The sequence below is a fragment of the Dermochelys coriacea genome, chromosome 1 (assembly GCF_009764565.3).
Source record: "Dermochelys coriacea isolate rDerCor1 chromosome 1, rDerCor1.pri.v4, whole genome shotgun sequence".
In the NCBI taxonomy this organism is placed as follows: Eukaryota; Metazoa; Chordata; order Testudines; family Dermochelyidae; genus Dermochelys; species Dermochelys coriacea.
The window spans coordinates 230,744,078-230,763,323 of record NC_050068.2 but is presented as its reverse complement, the minus strand read 5'-3'; the positions used below and the strand labels follow the sequence as shown (position 1 = coordinate 230,763,323).

Genomic DNA, 19,246 nt, shown 5'->3' with positions numbered 1-19,246 from the left:
GAGACTGCAGGACCCCAGCATCTTTGTCCAGGGTTGGCTGGACTTCGAAAGGGACCAGGCTAAGGCATTGCGGTTTGCTGGGCCCCAAAGGAGGCTGCTGTTTCTGGAACTGGGTGTGACACACTGTACTTCAAAGTAGCACCCTGTAACCCCCATATTCATCATTTGTATATGGTTGTGATATTTCATACTAAGCATGTCATGTAAGATACCATATGAAAGGTCATAATCTGCTGAATCTCATTGTTCTCTCAAAATATGTATATCATTAGTATGTATGAATTTTTAAGATTTTGTAATATGATTGTTATTGAATATGTTGAAAGTTTGGAAGACGCCCACTGCTAGCTCTCCAGTGACAACAAAGTGACACCCAAACAGGCATTAAGCGACCATCATAAGACATTGACCATCAGGGGAATTATAAATAAGAGATTTACACTTTTGTAAGAAACAGTTGCATGAGCACCACACAATGGGGATTGCTCAACTCTGGGACTCAGCAAGGCCCACAGAACACATCTGGGCGAGTATCTTCTCTGGGACATGAACTGAGAATATAAAATAAGGGACAGTGGGATCACAAGACTACCTCCTCCTGCCCCACCTATAATGAAGGCAACAAGAACACTGGGAAGACAAAGACTTTGAACTGAAAAAAGAAAAGGAGTACCGGTGGCACCTTAGAGACTAGCAAATTTATTAGAGCATAAGCTTTCGTGAGCTACAGCTCACTTCATCGGATGCATTTGGTGGAAAAAACACGGCTGCTACTCTGAAACTTTGAACTGAGGAGATTGATCTCAGACTCAGAAGAAAATTCAGCCTGTGTATTAAGAACTATAACCTACCTGCAACATCCAGTGGGGGGTGAAAAAAACTGTTTGATTCAACTCTTGCTCAGTCTGAAAGTTTAGGATTTAGAACACATGTTTACGTAAGAAGATAAAATATAACTATCTCTGACCTTTATGCCTACCACTTATAATCACTTAAAAACTTTCTGTAGTTAATACACTTGTTTTAATGTTTTGTCCTTACCAGTGAGTTTGCCTAACGTGTGTGGGAAATCTGCTCAGATTACACAGACTGTTGTATGTCCACTATCCTTTGACAAAGTGGTGAACTAATTAAGGAGCTTACATTATTCAAGAGAAGGTCTTAAGCAGTATAAGATGGTACATTCTGAGGTGCAAGGCTGGGGGGATTGGCTGTTGTCTCCCTTTCTATAGTTCATGAGTTGCTTGTAGAGCATTCATGCAACTTAGCTGTCTGTGTCTCTGCATTTTGGTGGCTGAGTGATAACAGGGGTTTGCAGCTTGGCACTAGCAAAGCATTGTGAGAGACAGCCCAGGCTGGAGAGTAAAGGGGGCACAGTTCCAGGTTGTACACTGGGGATCCCATCACACCAGGGGATCCATCACACTGGGGCATCAGGTCACTGATTCCCCAGAGAGATTCTCAGTGGGGCTGCATCCAGCCCTTGGTCTCAGCCTGTGCTGATCCAATCAAATAAAGTGCTTCCAGGATGGCTCACTGAACTGCTGTCACCACTTGCTCAGACATCACCAGGAAAATCTCCGAGTCATCCTCAGGGCCCATTTTCATGAGGTTTCACTGACATGACTGTGGCTGGCCAGGCCTACAGCCCCTGGAGACGAAATCCCAGTAAGACCCTGAGGCTACATTAGGGCCATTACCTGTTGGACCAATCGTTGCTGCTGTGCCCCTAAGTCCCGGATCTGCAGTTGCTGCTGGACAGCCAGTTGCCACAGGAGCTGCTGTTGCTATTGCTGAATCTTGGTCATCCACTTTAGAAGGCATTCCAGATCCACGCTGTCACCATCGCACGACCTTAGGTTGAGGGTGTTCAACGGTCTGAGTCAGTCTCCAGGGTTGGGAAGATCATGACCGCATTCTCTACCACATTGTCACTGGGGTTCTTATGCCAGGTAGGGTTACCACCTTTGAAATGCAAAAAAGCCTGCCGCAAACCCAACCACAAGGCAACTCCACAACCCCCCCTCCTTCTAGAGCCACTCCAGAGAGAACACGTATAGATAAGATTGATAACATCATTTTCTTATTTAAACTGCAGAAGTGGGAACACTGCAGCATCATTAGCTGGGCACAGAAACTTTTAACATTAGCTAGCCCAATGTATTGTGATGATAATAATGCAAACCTTTAGACCCACTTAAAAAATAAATAAGCAGATTAAATTACTTTTCTGGCAACTGGCAAATCCGTAAAAAAACTGGCCAGGCCAGTCAGATACTGGCCAGGTGGTATCCCTAATGCCAGGGTGCCCCTTAGAGGCCAGGCCAGGTTCCAGCACTCATCTAGGCCTCTGCTCTATGGTGTCAGGGTATTCCAACACTCCAGTCCAGTCTTACAAGGCTCAGCCCTCCAGCTGAACCTACGGTTGCCAACTTTCTATTTGCAGAAAACCCCACTCCCTGCCCCGACCCTCCCTGAGGCTCCTACCCTATCCCCTCCCCGAAGCCCCACCCTCTACTCACTCCATCCCCTCTCCCTCCATCACTCGCTCTCCCACATCCTGGCTCACTCGCTCATTTTCACCAGGCTAGGGCAGGGGATTGAGGGCTCCGGGAGGATTTTAAAGCCCTTCATAGTACTTTCCAAATGTCCGCTATCATGATAGTTGTGGGAGGAAACGCAGGAAGGTGTTTTTTCCCTGTATACTGTGTCTTCATTAACTTTTTCTTTGTTGATTTATAATAACCATACAATAAAACAAAAGCATGAGAATGACACTGAGGACTCAAGCCTGCTCCCAGTGAAGTCAATATTAAACTTTTAGATTTGAAGTGATTGTTTCTGGATATAAAATTCATAGACCATGTGGAAAGTAGTGGGCAAAGAATTCAATTCTGGAATTCCCTACAGAGCTCTGTTTTCTGTGTGCTTTGTAAATCTGCACATCCACCATGACGAAAGCTCTAGAGGCTAAGAATGATGAAAAGGCAGATCTAAATCTTGCTTAGCGTCTCCCTGTCTCCTCAGCACACATAATAGCAGACGAGTTACTCTAGTTACTAGCAGGTTGCAGCTAGACGCAAGGATATTATTGTCAGGTTTTGCCCCGCCCTCTATTCACAGTCCCCTCCTATAGCTACGTGTCTGCATCTCCATTGCCTTCTTGCTCTGTCTATCACATTGACTGACAGTTTTGGGTAACTAGGTTGTGGGAAAGAAACACCTCTTCCGTCTGTTCCCTGAGCTACAGAGTTTTGAGCTTCAGCTGGGATCTTACTCTCCAGTGTATTTGCCAAGAGAAATATATCCTCTCAGCATGGCTCGTGGGTAAGGGAGAATCACACTGGCCCACTATTCCTCTTTTTTTAATGCCAAATAGACATAGAGTTGTGCTTCTCTGGGGCACCTATATTTAAAGGGGCTTTAATTGGAGTGCAGCATTGCAATAACATTCTACTTATTGTTTCTGTTCTATTGTAGTAATTTGCTTCAAGTTGAAAAGTTGCTGGGGGCTAAAAAGGCAACTGACTCACATGCTGTTTTATGTAAAATAATGTGATACTAAGATTAGATGTTTTAAGACACCTGATTTTGTAGGGTACCTTGCAAAGCTAAAGTTATAATGATTCAAGCGCCTCCTTCTAGTCTTTCATCAAGCCCTCTTGTGTTTTTCCTGAATTATAGGGTCTTACTAGACTGTTTATTGCATTGATACAGTTGTTATTATTTTGAAACTTGAAGCGTGATCACCACTCTACAGATACAGTTCTGTTTAGTGGATCAGATTCTTCTCTCAAATGTATCATAAGGTTGTAAATCAGCTGTAACTCCACTGAAGCCCATGGAGTTGCACCTACACTGGAATAAATGAGAGGAGAATCGAGTCAATAGTTTATTTCTTTTACTAACAGTTTCATACAGTTTTAAGGGAAACTTTACATGCATGTTAAACCTTTATGCAAAGGGTTTGCTTAGCAACCTTGACAAATGTTTTGCTTCTTTTAAAATCACAAATGATGAGAAGATTAGAGGACTTTTTAAAATTGCACAGCTGCTAAAAGTCTCTTGAGGATAAAATTACATTGCAGAAGATGTACATCCCAGCCTTCTGTTTGGGTGCTGCATTGCACATTTACAGTACAGTTTTTGTTGCATTGATTTTGTTGAATTCTTTAGAACTAGCTTTCAGGCTGCTTGTTTCTGTTGGTTACAGCAGTACTCTTATTTCCTGCTCAGAAACTATTTGGACAAGGTGAAAACACGGGGGAGAGGGGGCTTTTACAACTGAATTGCACAAAAAACAAATGGCATATCATGCAAATGTCTTGTTTTAAATTAGCAGCAATGCTAAGATTAGAGTTTTATTTTAAGTGCACAACTGTTAGAATATCGTAAAGTTTCAGTCAAGAAGCTACATCCCAGCAGCCCTCTTGCTTCTTACACTCTCAGTACAGCTTTTATTGAGGTGAAACTGAAAGATTTGAGATGGCTGCAACCAGCAACACTCCTGCAAAATTCACTTTTAATCCTATGCAAAACACAGCCTGTCTTGTCCTGCAAAAATTGTTTGAATCTTTTTTTATGTGGAAACACTATGCTAGTAATTGGGGGTGATTTCATCAAGAGTATGGAAGGAGGAATAACAGGGAAGGAATAAAGAACATACAAGACTATTCTCTGATTGCAAGCCACAGATGCTATCATATTGAAAATCAGAGGGGGAAGTATTATAATTTCTTTCAAGAAAACTTTTATCCAAACATTGACTGCATCTTAAGATGTATTATGTCCTGGGGCTTCATAGCCTCTGCTTGAGGTTATCACACCAGATGGTGAAGGTATTTTTGTGACATTTAGAAATACTTTGTGCCGAATGATAATGTAACTTGTTAAGTAAGAGCTCGGTCTTGGCAGGGTTTGATTTTCCCTTTGTTTTTTTTCACCTTCATTCTAAACTTCAGGTACAATCTGTGCATGTGCTCTGCCCTGTTTGAAAAGAAAAGGAACAACAAAAAGAAGATGGAAAGTCCCTAAGTTTATGGATGCCATTTTGATATTTTGGTCATGGACAGGGGAGAAAGGAGAGAAAAGAGAAAGTCATTGTGTCCTGTGAAATGACTGCATTTCCAGGCACACATTTTTTGAATTGCTGGCAGTAGCATGCTTATTAAATTAATATCTGAGCATAACCACTGTCTATGTATTCGCTCACTCTTGGTCATCCTCTTTTGAATAAAGAAACGTGACGTGTGTTGTGGGAATGGGGTGGGGGAGTAATTTGGAAAATTAAAAAAAAAATTACCCTAGAAGAGGAAAGTGCAAATGGCACCTTCCTATCCAATAAACACTGCCAATTTATAATGTGAGCAGACCGCTGACTAGCAGGTGTTGTTCCACTGGGGACAGATCTCCCCTATATGAAAGAAAATTTTTACCTAAATGCTGTCAAACTCTTACCTTACTAAATCCTTATTTACAACTCCAGCACACAGCAGATTTCCTGTCACCATAGCAATTGGCTCAAGTGTGAACATTCTGTGAAGCCTAGCACAGAGGTAGTGTAGCTGATGGTAGTAGAGTTGCCAACTTTCTAATCACACAAAACTGAACACCCTTGCCTCGCCCCTTCTCTGATGCCCTGCTCCTTCTCTAAGGTCCTGCTCCCCACTCATTCCATCCCCCCTCCCTCTGTAGCTCGCTCTCCCCCACCCTCACTCGGTCACTTTCACCAGGCTGAGCCAGGGGATTGGGCGAGGGCTCTGGCTGGGGGTATGGGCTCTGGGATGGGGCCCGGGATGAGGGAGGGGCTTGTGATGCAAGAGGGGGCTCCGGGCTGGGGGTATGGGAGGCGGGTGAGGGCTCTGGCTGGGGATGCTGGCTCTGCGGAAGGGCTGGGGTTGAGGGGTTTGGGGTGCAAGAGGGAGCTCCGGGATGGGTCAAGGGGTTTGGAGTGTGGGAGGGGGCTCAGGGCTGGGTCAGGGAGCTGGAGTGCGGGAGGATCTACAGAGCGCCGGCTCTGGGCGGTGTTGACATCAGGCAGCTCCTGGAAGCGGTGACATGTCCCTTGGCTCCTAGGTACAGGGGCAGCCAGGCGGCTCTGCGGCATCTGTGCTGCCTCTGCCTTCAGGCATCGCCCCCACAGTTCCTGTTGGCGCGGTTCCTGGCCAATGGGAGCTGCAGAGCTGGGGGCAGTGCACAGAGCCCGCCCCCCGGCAGTCCCTCTACCTAGGAGCTGAGGGACATGTTGCCGCTTCTGAGAGCCGCACAGAGCCAGGTAGGGAGCCTGCCAGTCCCGTGTCAACTGGACTTTTAATGGCCCGGTCAGCAGTTCTGACCGGAGCCACCAGGGTCCCTTTTTGACCAGTTGTTCCAGTCAAAAATTGGACACCTGGCAAACCTAGATGGTAGCAGCAGAAGCAGGGAGATAGACAGCATGAATGTACAGAATGAGTGGATAATGGTAAGAGTAAAGGAAAACAAGAGTTCAGTATATGAAGTTGTCTGTTGCATTGCTATAATTACTACTCATTTTAACCTCTTCACCCCTTGTTTGTTGGGGTTTTGTGTTTTTTTGTTTTTTTTTGTTTTTTTTTTAAGATCTGTGGGCTTAGGGAAACTCATTAGTAAGTTGGGATGATCAGTGGAAAGAGAGGAGGGAGGTTGTATGGGTGGGCAAGAACAGCAGCACTGGATTGGGACGTGAGATGAAAGGTAGTAGGGAGAGAGAAGGCAAGGTCAGAAGTGGGAGGAGTTTCAAAAGCAGCTAGGAAGGAACATAGGAGGTGGCCAGTTCTGTGACATTAAATGATTGTAGCATGATGGGAGTATAGCAACCTGTTGCTTCCAATATGCTCCCTAACATGCAACTGAATTGGCATTTTGGTAAGAAAAGAGTTAATTTGACCTGCAGATATAAAAGAATCTGCCCAGGAACACAGTAAGTGTGCAAAGCGACTATTGTTATACCGCTGAAATTTATTATTGGGGCCTTGTGCTGGGAGATATTTTTAACACATTGTGAGGAAAAATAAAGGAGACCTGAGTTCAGTTTCTGGTTTTGGGGCCAAGTTCACCCTGATGTAAAAGCCTAAATCAGCACCAGTAATGGATTTAACCTTTGTTCCAGGTGCTTAATGCTAGTGATGGATTTGGTCCTTATTCCCCTTGATTTCAGTGCAAGTTTGATTGAGTCTTTACTTCCTCAGACCAAGAGGAGCAGGGAGTGCCTCATATCAATCAATTACAACCTTCTTCGACTAATGAAAGTGAATGGTTTAATGGGATTTGATGTGTATTCTGTCCAAGGCCTTCAGGGCTAAATGAACTCTGGCTGCTGAAGAGCTGCTGGATTGTGTGTAATGCTAGAAGGAACACAGGCTAGGGGGGCGAATCCACAGGGCAGTTATTGCAAGGAGACCCTCATTTTCACATCCCCTTTATAACCAAAGCCATTGTGTTAAGGGCAGTTTAATATTTGTGCACATATATTGTTACTATCAGGGAAGCACTGTGTGGCAAGTTCCTGTTACCACAAGACATGGAGTTGATTTTTAATGTTATGTAGATTTGTAGCACATGGTGCATACAAGAGCCTGTCATTTCCTCAAGTGGTCTTGTTTCCTCTCCTGCACTTACATGGCATATTTTCTGTGGGTTTTGTAATCAGCGTCTGATTTCTACACCATGTATTGTGGAGTAATATTATTTGGCAATTCAGTTTTTTCAAGCAATCTGTTCTAAAGCTAATTTAAGACCTCCAAATAGAATTACAAATATCTAAAAAATAAATAAATGCATACTTAAATTCTAAAGGGCAAAACTCTGCCTCAGATGCATGCAAGAGTCTCCCATTGAAGTCAATGGGACCCTGCACGAGTGCACCCAAAGGCAGAATTTGGCCCATAACTGTCAGTTTAGATTTTTGATTTGACACCATTCAGACTGGCATTTCAGTGATCAACGTCTTGTTTATCTACACTTGGTTCTTCTGCCAATATAAATTTGCATAAGTCCTCATTGTATCTTTCTGAACTAATGTGCTAGACTTGCCAATTCAAATAGCTAAACCAAATAAAGTTTACTTTGTAAAGTCAGAGGGATTATAAATGAGCCTATTTGAACCGTCACAGCAGACTAAGAAATAGAAACTAGATGGGTCCTACTGGCTGTATTTTCAGATTGTCCAGACCCTATTAGCTTTCTTCACAGTTGAAAGAAATGAGTCACAATCACTTAGTGACTAAGGGTGTATCTTCACTATAAAGTTAACTTCAGTGATTAGCACTTGGGTCTGGGCACCCGTTTGGGCCTAGCTTGGGTGTGAGCAGCCACACTGCACAGCCATAGCCGAATTACTGTGTCCTTACTGGTACTTCGCTCACCCATCTGAGGCTCTAGGAGTTCTGGGGGGCATATACATTCAATGGTTCTTTGTGCTCCAGTAACCTGAACTACTCTCTGATTCTTGCCTAGTGAATTGTGGGAGAACTTGTCCTTCTGCACACATGGGGGGAATTGGAGGACCATCAGTGCTTGGGTGGTTTTGCTTGTGTCCTCAGTTCAAAATGATCAGGTACCCAGGCCAAGTGAAAGCCTCACTGGGGCTTTAGCCTGCAGCCTGAGATGAGTCAGCTAGTCCGGGTTAAAAGCACCACCACACTTGGGTCATAGAGTCTTGTGTATTGACTGGAGCGAGGGCAGGGGTAACACCTAAGGAAGAGCCCCAGTGAACTCTGAACTACCCCAAAACTAAGGCTAGTTCCTTCAGCTTAGCGCCGCTTGAAGAAATAGGGTCAAAACTTCATTGTAAATGTAAAACAAAGGGAAAAATACTGTAACCAGCCCCACTACAGGGTACTCTAGTGAGTGCTGTGGTACATCAGTCCCCTTTGACCCCTTGTAGCATGTCCTGTGTACCACGCGCTCCAAGCATTAGGTTCTGCAAGGTCCAACCTTTGTTGGGTTCTCATAAATACTCACACATTTTGAGTAAAAGGATTGCTTTACTATACAACCAGTTATGCTCCATGGTGGAGGGGTGGGGGTTTCTATCCTGATCCCTGCAGGCAACTGGCTGAAGCCCTGATGCATGAGATTTTATTATTGTCATTGTTTTAATGCAGAGCTGCCAGTGTAGTGAGCACATTGTGGGCAATGTAGTCAATCCTGTTCTTCCCATGGCCCACAAAGGAAAGGGATGAATAGGATAGTGCCCTCTATCCTCCTGCTGTGGCTACTGCTGTCCCCTGCCAAAAACAGAGCGTGTCCAGCCCACTCTCAGTGTACTCATCCCAACTCTCAGGTTGACTTCTGTCTGGCCTTCCGTCAGGCTGCTGTCTCTGAGCTGCTGTTCCTGGCCTCATGCAGCTTCTGTCCCCTTGATAACAGTTTTCAAGTACATAAAAGGTTGTTACAATGAGGAGGGACAAAAATTGTTCTCCTTAACCTCTGAGGATAGGAGAAGAAGCAATGGGCTTAAATTGCAGCAAGGGCAGTTTAGGTTGGACATTAGGAAAAAAAATTCCGAGCTGTCAGGGTAGTTAAGCACTGGAATAAATTGTGAGGTTGTAGAATCTCCATCACTGGAGATTTTTAAGAGCAGGTTAGACAAACACCTGTCAGGAATGTCTAGATAATACATAGTCCTGCCATGAGTGCAGGGGTCTGGACTAGATTACCTCTTGATGTCCCTTCCAGACCTATGATTCTGGAGCCTGGTCCACTCTGACCTCAGCACGCTACTTTCTTTTCTTGCATTCTCAGGATTATGGAGCTCTCTACTGGCTGGATGGTAAACTGGATTACCCTGCCATGCACTCTCCACCTCAGCCAGGGTGGAGGTAAAGTAGGAACCCAGTTATCAGCTAGCAGGTTCATCACGAATATTAAAGAGAAACAAAATGTCACCTTCACAAATCTTCGTGATGAATGCTCCTTGCTGGTGGCTATGTAATTCTATTTCTAAGTGAGGCAAATGTCTTTTAAAGTGTGGAGGGGCCAACATGGTAGCCTTGCAGTGAGTGATTAGTGCCACTACATGCTGGGAGAAGACCGCAGATAGAAGACTCAATTTATCCCGGGATTAGTCTAGTTTTATGCTGATGTTTTCAGCTCCACTGTTTTTTTGGAAGGGAGGAAGCACCATGAATTGCTCCACAACAATCTTCCTGACTGCTCTAGGAGCAGCACTGATGTACTCCAAAAGAAGTCCCCTCCAACCTCTTTGAGCAAAGGAAAGCTGCTCTGACAGGGGAATTTGAAGGATTGGAATGTGGAGAATTGGCAGGAATAGGGAATGTGATGTAATAAGGGATCTTCCCTAGAAGGCCAACCATAAAAAAAAAATGGAATTCTTCACTTCTTTTTCTATTCTGTTGTGTAGTGTTGCTGTTGGCTGGTAGACATCTGCTGCATTCCACATTAGAGATGGCTGCATTTTTGTGATGAACCTATAGAATCCTTCTAGATGAATAGTTGTCATCTTTATTTAAAATTTTTTTATTAGTAGAGTTCACTAATTATAAAATAAAACTGAAATCTACTGTTCAAAAGTAATAACATCAATTGCTTTAAAAAGGAAACATTTCTCTTTAAAACTTACAAAATAAATCATTTCCCATTTCTTTATAAAGTACTTTAGGTATTATCAGCAGACCATACTACTAATTAATATTGTCCCTCAGGTGAGAGCAGCACTGACTAAGAGTGTCATGAGGCGAGAAAGCTCCCTTGATATCCTGAGAGCACCCAGAACGCTACTGAAGTGGTACCAGAAATGTGGATGCTGCCGTTGACAAAGTTGTGTTGATCTGTGTCTTTTTTTTTTTTAAGCATTGATATTTTTCTAAATTTCTTTGCAGGCTGAAGTTAAATCATGAACTTCCTAAACTTTTCAATGAGCTATGGGATGCAGATGTTAATCGCTTTGTGCCCGGGAAAGATTATACAATTGACTTACAGGTAATTTAGCTACTAAATATCATGAGGAATGAGGACAGGATGAATCTATATAAAATAGTGGGGAGTAGCAGCACAGAGGGTGTAGCTCCCAGAACTGGACACAATATTCCAGCTGAGGCCTCACCCAGTGCCAAGTAGAAATGGACCAATTACCTCCTGTGTCTTACATACAACGCTCCCATTAATACATGCCGGATTGACTTTTGCCTTTGTCGCCACTGCATCTCACTTTTGACTCATTCAGTTTGTGATCCACTATAAACTCCAAATCTTTCTCTTCAATACTGCTGCCCATATTGTTATTCCCTATTTTGTATTTGTGCATTAGATTTTTCCATCCTAAGTGTAGTACTTAGTGCATATCTTTATTGAATCTCATGCTTTTCATTTCAGACCATTTCTCCAGTTTGCCAAAATCATTTTCAATTCCAATCCTGTCCTCCAACACTTGCAAATCCTCCCAGCTTGGTGTCATTCACAAATTTTATAAGCATGCTTTCCATTCCATCATCCAAGTCATTGATAAAAATATTGAATAGCACCATGCCTAAGACAGACCCCTCTGGGTTCCTGCTTGATGTGTTTTCCCTGTTTTACATCGAATCATTGATGACTCTTTGAGTATGGCCTTTCAAGCACCCAGCTTATAGTAATTTCATTTAGACCATATTTACCTAATTTGTGCATGAGAATGTCATGTTGGACTGTGTCAGAAGTCTTATTAAAGACCAAATATACCACATCTATTGTTTCCCTGCTGCGCACAAGCTGATAATGCGTGTGAGTGACTCAGGGTATGTCTACACTGCAATAAAAAACTTGCAGCACCAAGTCTCAGAGCCTGGGGAAATTGAATCAGGCTCACAGGACTCGAGTTGTGGGGCTAAAAATTACAATGTAGACGTTCGGGCTCGGGCTGAAGCCTGAGCTCTGAGACCCAGTCTGCTCATGAGGTTTCAGAGTCAATAGTTAAACACTTTTTTTCTGGCAGATATTCAGCCAGGGGTAATTTACTGATATTTAGCTGGCACAAAGCATTTAGAGAAGCATCTGCTTGGTCTGGTAACACTGTTTCTTGTTCAAAATCCATGTATAGATTAAATGTACTAGTCATCTAACATTACTGCATCAAAATGTTCTGCTTTTCTAACAGGATCCTTTAGGAAAGTTTTGCAGTTCACATGTGTAAATCGGCTCAGAACTCAGCAGCATAAAACATACTCCACTAAACATATTCCACTAAACAGAATTTCTTGTTGATGCCACATTTGTGGGAATTATTCTGAATACTGTTGCTGTCATAAATTATATACATTGGGCTCAATTCTGCCCTCATGAAACCCCACTCTCTTTGAAGGGGTTGCACAGTCAGGGCACAATGTAGCTCACTTTGCTTTTTTTTTCTTTTCTTCCTATGGAGTTAACAAGATTTGTCAGATTTCTTCCTCTTATTTAATGTCTGCCTGCTCTAACAGAGACCATGTGAGGAAGTGCCAGTTAAGTTGTTAAGTACTCCTTTTCTTGTTGCCATCTAGAGGCCAAACTACAAAGGTGATTTTGGTCTACACACTGTTGAACATCTATACCAGGTGCCCTGCTGAATGGAATCTTTCTTTTCAGCTTTTGTTTCCCTATTGGACAACTATGAAACATCAACTGGTGTAGCAGAAGTTGTGACCCCGCAAGAAATGGCTGAAAACAATCGTTTTCTTGATGCTATCTTAGAAACAGAAGTAATGAAAGTGAGTACAGCAGCTCTTTATGCTTATCGCTTGCCACAGTTAACTGTAAATTAAACTAATTATATTTCCTTGTTTTTGATCCTCCAGCTTACTCATCAATATTTAGTTAGAAAAAATTGGTCAAAACCCAGTCTTAACAATTTCAAGTCTCAACTCTATGACATCTGGTTTCAGCTATACACCAGGGAAACAGGAAAGGGGTATGTATGGTCAATATGGATCCTAGTAGTAACCATATTTAATAGGATGTAAGAAATAAGTCTGTATGTCATACAGACATAACCACAAAAAATGGAGAAGGTTATCAATTAATTGGTTATGTATTAATTGGGCAAAATTGGGCAAAACATGTCCCACTGTTTCTGTAATAGACTGTCCTGGCTTGTCAAAGACTATTTATTTTATTTTTCGATGACTGAATGATTATTAGGTACATAGTCCTTTTTATGAAAACAGATGCATTTGAGGGACAAAAAGCAATTTACAGGTAAATGTCAATTTATAATGGAAAAGACAAATAGTCTGGTCCATTGGTTTTTGTTTGTTTGTTTGTTTTTTACTGGTACTTATTCCTTTAACATCAAATAGCAACTTAGATTTCATGACCAGATCTTTATTTTAAGTTTCAGAAAAAAGAAAAACAAAACATTCAGAACAGGAATGTTAATGGATAACTCTTAGCAAGTGCCAATTTTGTTCATTTTCTGGCCTTTTGCATCCAGCAAATTAAATTTTTTAGCTAATTATTATTATGCTTATTTTATTGTAGGCCTGATTCCTGTGGATTTGAACACGTGTTTGTCGGAGAAACAAAACATGGAAAAGAGATTCTGGGTTTGCATAACTGAGTACAATTTTACCTTCAGGAAAAACAAACAAATTGACTACAAAGGCTATGTTGCCAGGAGAAAAAGAACAGGGTAAGAGAGACTTACCATGTCTGTTTGCATGTGTACAGTTTATAGATAAATTGAATAAATCTACTCAGGATGTCTCTGGTAATGAGTCCAGGGCATGATGGTGTTGGGGGAGACAGATTATTTTTATTTTTGCTGTGGATTTTGTCTGCTATTAAAGCTCAATGCCCACCTAATTTTTTAATTCCCCACTGAGACCCTAAAATTCTCTCGGGCCACCTTTTCCCCAATACCTCTTGTGGACAGAGCGGGGATTAATAATCCTCTAGTGGTTAGTGTCTTCATTGACTTTACCATGCTGGACCCAAGACAGTGGGCCTGATATTGAAAGGTACAGAGTGTATTCAACCACAAAAATCCCTTGGAAATTCCTCTGCCTTTCAGACGACATTGGACAGAACCCCATATGTTTGCTGCCTTTCTGCTAAGCCCCAATGCACTAAGTTTCAAAGGGCCCAATTCTGGGAGCTGCTGAACTGTGTTAGGATAATGGGTTCAGACAAGTATGTCCAGAAAAGCAGCATAATTCTGTCATTCATATGATTTATCCAGGTTAAAGAATGGGACTGGGGCTTTTTGTTACTTTCTTGGTCTGAGATCTTGGGACTTAGGGTCTGATCCAATACCCATTGAAGTCATTGGAAGATTCTCATTGACTTCAATGGGTTTTGGATCAGGCACTTAAACATTCTGTATTGTAGTTTCCCCATCTGTAACACAATGCCAATAATACCTAGCTTATAGTGGTGTTGTGAGACTTAATTAAAGGGACACCGACAACTTAATCTGCCGAGTTTCAAAAAAATGTGAATTAAAAATAGTTTTGGCCTTGGAGAACCCCTGCCAATTGTTTTGGTTTAACAATCATTTTCCGGTTTAAAAAAATGAATTCTCTGCACTATGGCTGTGTGAAGTACCTGCACAGACAGGGGACGCTGACCTGACTAAACAGAGGGAACAGTGAAAATGACTCTCTCAAACTGCTAGCTAATGCACAAAGGGAACATACAGAACATGTAGAGAAAATATTCTCTCAAAAATAATCATCGTAGGTGTTACTTGTAATAATAGTAGGTTAAAATAATCAATCAGGTATCAACCTGAAGTTAACAGTGCCCCTTAAATGCAGGCTATGTACTTTGAGAGCTGTGAGTGAGAGGTGCTATAGAACAGTGGTTCTTAACCAGGGGTACGCATGCCCCTGTGGATACACAGAGGTCTTCCAGAGGGTGCATCAACTCATCTAGATATTTGCCTCGTTTTACAACAGGTGACATAAAAAGCACTAGCGAAGTCAGTACGAGCTATAATTTCATACAGACAATGACTTGTTTATACTGCTGTATATACTATACACTGAAATATAAGTACAATATTCATATTCCAATTGATTTATTTTATAATTATATGGTAAAAATGAAAACCTAAGCAATTTTTCAGTAATGTGCTGGGACACTTTAAGTAGTTTTTAGGTGAGGTTTAACTTGGGGGTACACAAGACAAATCAGACTCCTGAAAGGGGTACAGTAGTCTGGAAAGTTTGAGAGCCACTGCTATAGAAGTGTTTCAGAGTAGCAGCAGTGTTAGTCTATATCCACAAAAAGAAAAGGAGTACTTGTGGCATCTTAGAGACTAATAAATTTATTTGAGCATAAGCTTTCGTAAGCTACAGCTCACTTCATCGGATGCAAGCAGTGAAAAATACAGTGGGGAGATTTATATACACAGAGAACATGAAACAATGGGTGTTACCATACACACTGGAACAATAGTGATCAGGTAAGGTGAGCTATTACCAGCAGGAGAGCGGGGCGGGGTGGGAGGGAAGAGGGGGGGAAAACCTTTTGTAGTGATAATCAAGGTGGGCCATTTCCAGCAGTTGACAAGAACATGTGAGGAACAGTGAGGGGGGGTAGTTTTACTTTGTGTAATGACATCCACTCCCAGTCTTTGTTCAAGCCTAAGTTAATTGTATCCAGTTTGCAAATTAATTCCAATTCAGCAGTCTCTCATTGGAGTCTGTTTTTGAAGGTTTTTTGTTGAAGAATTGCCACTTTTAGTTCTGTAATCAAGTGACCAAAGAGATTAAAGTGTTCTCAGAGCGGTTTTTGAATGTTCTAATTCTTGGCGACTGATTTGTGTCCATTTTATTCTTTTACGTAGAGACTGTACAGTTTGGCCAGTGTACATGGCAGAGGGGCATTGCTGGCACATGATGGCATATATCACATTGGTAGATGTGCAGGTGAACGAGCCTCTGATAGTGTGGCTGATGTGATTAGGACCTATGATGGTGTCCCCTGAATAGATATGTGGTCACAGTTGGCAATGGGCTTTGTTGCAAGGATAGGTTCCTGGGTTAGTGGTTTTGTTGTGTGCTGTGTGGTTGCTGGTGAGTATTTGCTTCAGGTTGGGGGGCTATCTGTAAGCAAGGACTGGCCTTTCTCCCAAGGTCTGTGAGAGTGATGGGTCGTCCTTCAGGATAGGTTGTAGATCCTTGATGATGCGTTGGAGAGGTTTTAGTTGGGGGCTGAAGGTGATGGCTAGTGGCGTTCTGTTATTTTCTTTGTTGGGTCTGTCCTGTAGCAGGTAACTTCTGGGTATTCTTCTGGCTCTGTCTGTTTCTTCACTTCAGCAAGTGGGTATTGTAGTTGTTGTAAGACCGCTTGATAGAGATCTTGTAGGTGTTTGTCTCTGTCTGACGGATTGGAGCAAATGCGGTTGTATCGTAAAGTTTGGCTGTAGACAATGGATCGTGTGTGTGGTCTGGATGAAAGCTGGAGGCATGTAGGTAAACACAGTGGTCAGTAGGTTTCCAGTATAGGGTGGTGTTTATGTGACCATCGCTTATTAGCACAGTAGTGCCCAGGAAGTGGATCTCTTGTGTGGACTGGTCCAGGCTGAGGTTGATGGTGGGATGGAAATTGTTGAAATCATAGTGGAATTCCTCAAAGGTTTCTTTTCCATGGGTCCAGATGATGAAGATGTCATCAATGTAGCGCAAGTAGAGTAGGGGCATTAGGGGACGAGAGCTAAGGAAGCATTGTTCTAAGTCAGCCATAAAAATGTTGGCATACTGTGGGGCTATGCGGGTATCCATAGCAGTGCCGCTGATTTGAAGGTATATATTGTCCCCAAATGTGAAAAGTTATGGGTGAGGACAAAGTCAAAGTTCAGCCACCAGGTTAGCCGTGACATTATCGGGGATACTGTTCCTGACGGCTTGTAGTCCATCTTTGTGTGGAATGTTGGTGTAGAGGGCTTCTACATCCATAGTGGCTAGGATGGTGTTTTTAGGAAGATCACCGATGGATTGTAGTTTCCTCAGGAAGTCAGTGGTGTCTTGAAGATAGCTGGGAGTGCTGGTAGCATAGGGCCTGAGGAGGGAGTCTACATAGCCAGACAATTCTGCTGTCAGGGTGCCAATGCCTGAGATGATGGGGCGACCAGGATTTCCAGGTTTATGGATCTTGGGTAGCAGATAGAATACCCCAGGTTGGGGTTCTAGGGATGTGTCTATGCGGATTTGTTCTTGTGCTTTTTCAGGGAGTTTCTTGAGCAGATGGTGTAGTTTCTTTTGGTAACCCTCAGTGGGATCAGAGGGTAATAGGTTGTAAAAAGTCGTGTTGGAGAGCTGCCTAGTAGCCTCTTGTTCATATTCTGACCTATTCATGATGATGACAGCACCTCCTTTGTCAGCCTTTTTGATTATGGTGTCAGAGTTGTTTCTGAGGCTGTGGATGGCATTGTATTCTGCACGGCTGAGGTTATGGGGCAAGTGATGCTGCTTTTCCACAATTTCAGCCCGTGCACGTCGGCGGAAGCACTCTATGTAAAAGTCCAGTCTGTTTCAACCTTCAGGAGGAGTCCACCCAGAATCCTTCTTTTTGTAGTCTTGGTAGGAAGGTCTCTATGGGTTAGTATGTTGCTCAGAGGTGTGTTGGAAATATTCCTTGAGTCGGAGACGTCGAAAATAGGATTCTAGGTCACCCCAGAACTGTATAGAAGTGCTGTACATAGTTTTATTTTGTTTTCACAATGGTGCAGTTTTCATTTGTGCCTATAGATGTCACCTTTCAACCATAAAGGAGGCCATAATTTTAGACACTGATGCAAGGGATACTGACAGAGATGTCACTTGACTCTGCTAGTAAGGGCTATGCAGTAAAGGCTTTTAGGCTCCCCTCTAAGGGACTTAGAAATCCATCTCACACTGAATTTCAGTGGAGTTGGGTGACACACTTCTTAGACTCCTTTGAAAATCCCAGCTATAATTGAATTGAAATGGAATTCTACCAAAATATAGGATATTTCTGAGCATGCCACAAGCACCATCCTTTTTCTTACTGCCCTAATGAAATAAGAGACCGCACTCCTCAGCCACTTGGATACTTACAGTGATGAGTGCTATAGGAAAACTTAAGGAAATGTAAATTGGCATAAATATTTAGTGCCAGGATTGGCTTAGTATACTATTCTAGTTGTTAGGAAAGACAAACCTGCTGCCTGAGTTCTTGACCCATAAACAACAGGAGCGTCTAAGATTCTAAAGAAGATTTAATGTGAGATCCAGGGCTGTGTAACCCCCTATAATAGCTCTGTTTTACCTCCCACATTTTACATATACACAATTGATACAAGCACTATAGCTGGTCAGAAGTAGAATCTCCCACATTTGTATTTGCAGAATAACCCTGAATGTGAAAATGTGTCTGTCTGGTCATATTCAGTATTCAGGGACTTTCATGTCTTTTATTTTTGGTTACAGTCTGATGAAGATAATCAAGTTCTGAGTCTACAGTTCAGCTGGAAAGGTCTAGTAAAACCTGTGGGAAGCACCTTTATTGGTGTCAGCCCCGAGTTTGAATTTGCCCTCTATACGATCATTTTTCTGCAGTCTCAGGAAAAGGTCACTCGTGAGATGGTGCGGATAGAGGAGTATGAACTACAGATAGTTGTGTATCGCCATGGTAAATACATTGGAACAGCATATCCTATCCTCCTTAGCAGCAACAATGAAGATTTGTATTGAAAAGGATCAAGCTAACCTGAAGTTCTTTCTGAGTTTAATTGTAATTTTGTATAATTTTAAATGGCCTGCTTGGAATAATATCCTTTTGTTCTATATTAAGATGCTTAACCTAAGCTGTGCCTTTTAAAGAAATGTTCAGTGCCTGTCCAGGCTTTGAAATCCTTTTTATCACTGTAGCCAAGGATGAAAGAAATTGTACTAAAGTGCCGTCATAAAGCTGTACTTTAACTTCCTGACCCGATATCAGTTTTTTAAACTAGGCCTGATTAAAATGGAAATTGGGGTTTTATTTGTTAAATACTACACACCTAGAAAGACTGATCAAACCATATAAAATACGACCAGAATACCCAATAATAAATGTATCTTGTGGCATTAGGGTTGAAATTAAGCCCTCTGTTACGACAGTGTAAAACAATACTGTATAGCTATATTTTGTGTTGCCGTCCTCAGTTATAGGCTGAGAAAAGGATTTCTGCCAATGGCAATCTGGACAATTATGACATTATACCTCCCCTTCCCAAACAGCACAAGCCTTATGGACACAGAAGGACTTCCTGGAATGAAAGTCAGTGCAGCATTTATCACACTACATC

The 19,246-nt window shown here is 42.4% G+C and overlaps 1 protein-coding gene across 1 annotated transcript; it reads left to right on the top strand.

Annotated features, from left to right (window-relative positions):
• Positions 1 to 3,175: 3,175 nt before the first annotated feature.
• LOC119855674 (poly(U)-specific endoribonuclease-like) lies at positions 3,176 to 18,888 on the top strand. Its single transcript, XM_043506247.1, is given in 8 exon segments — positions 3,176 to 3,327; positions 10,860 to 10,959; positions 12,570 to 12,701; positions 12,789 to 12,901; positions 13,471 to 13,572; positions 13,574 to 13,621; positions 16,254 to 16,260; positions 18,387 to 18,888. Coding segments are annotated over 8 exon segments (777 nt in total). The 5' UTR covers positions 3,176 to 3,316; the 3' UTR covers positions 18,651 to 18,888.
• The last annotated feature ends 358 nt before the right edge of the window (positions 18,889 to 19,246 follow it).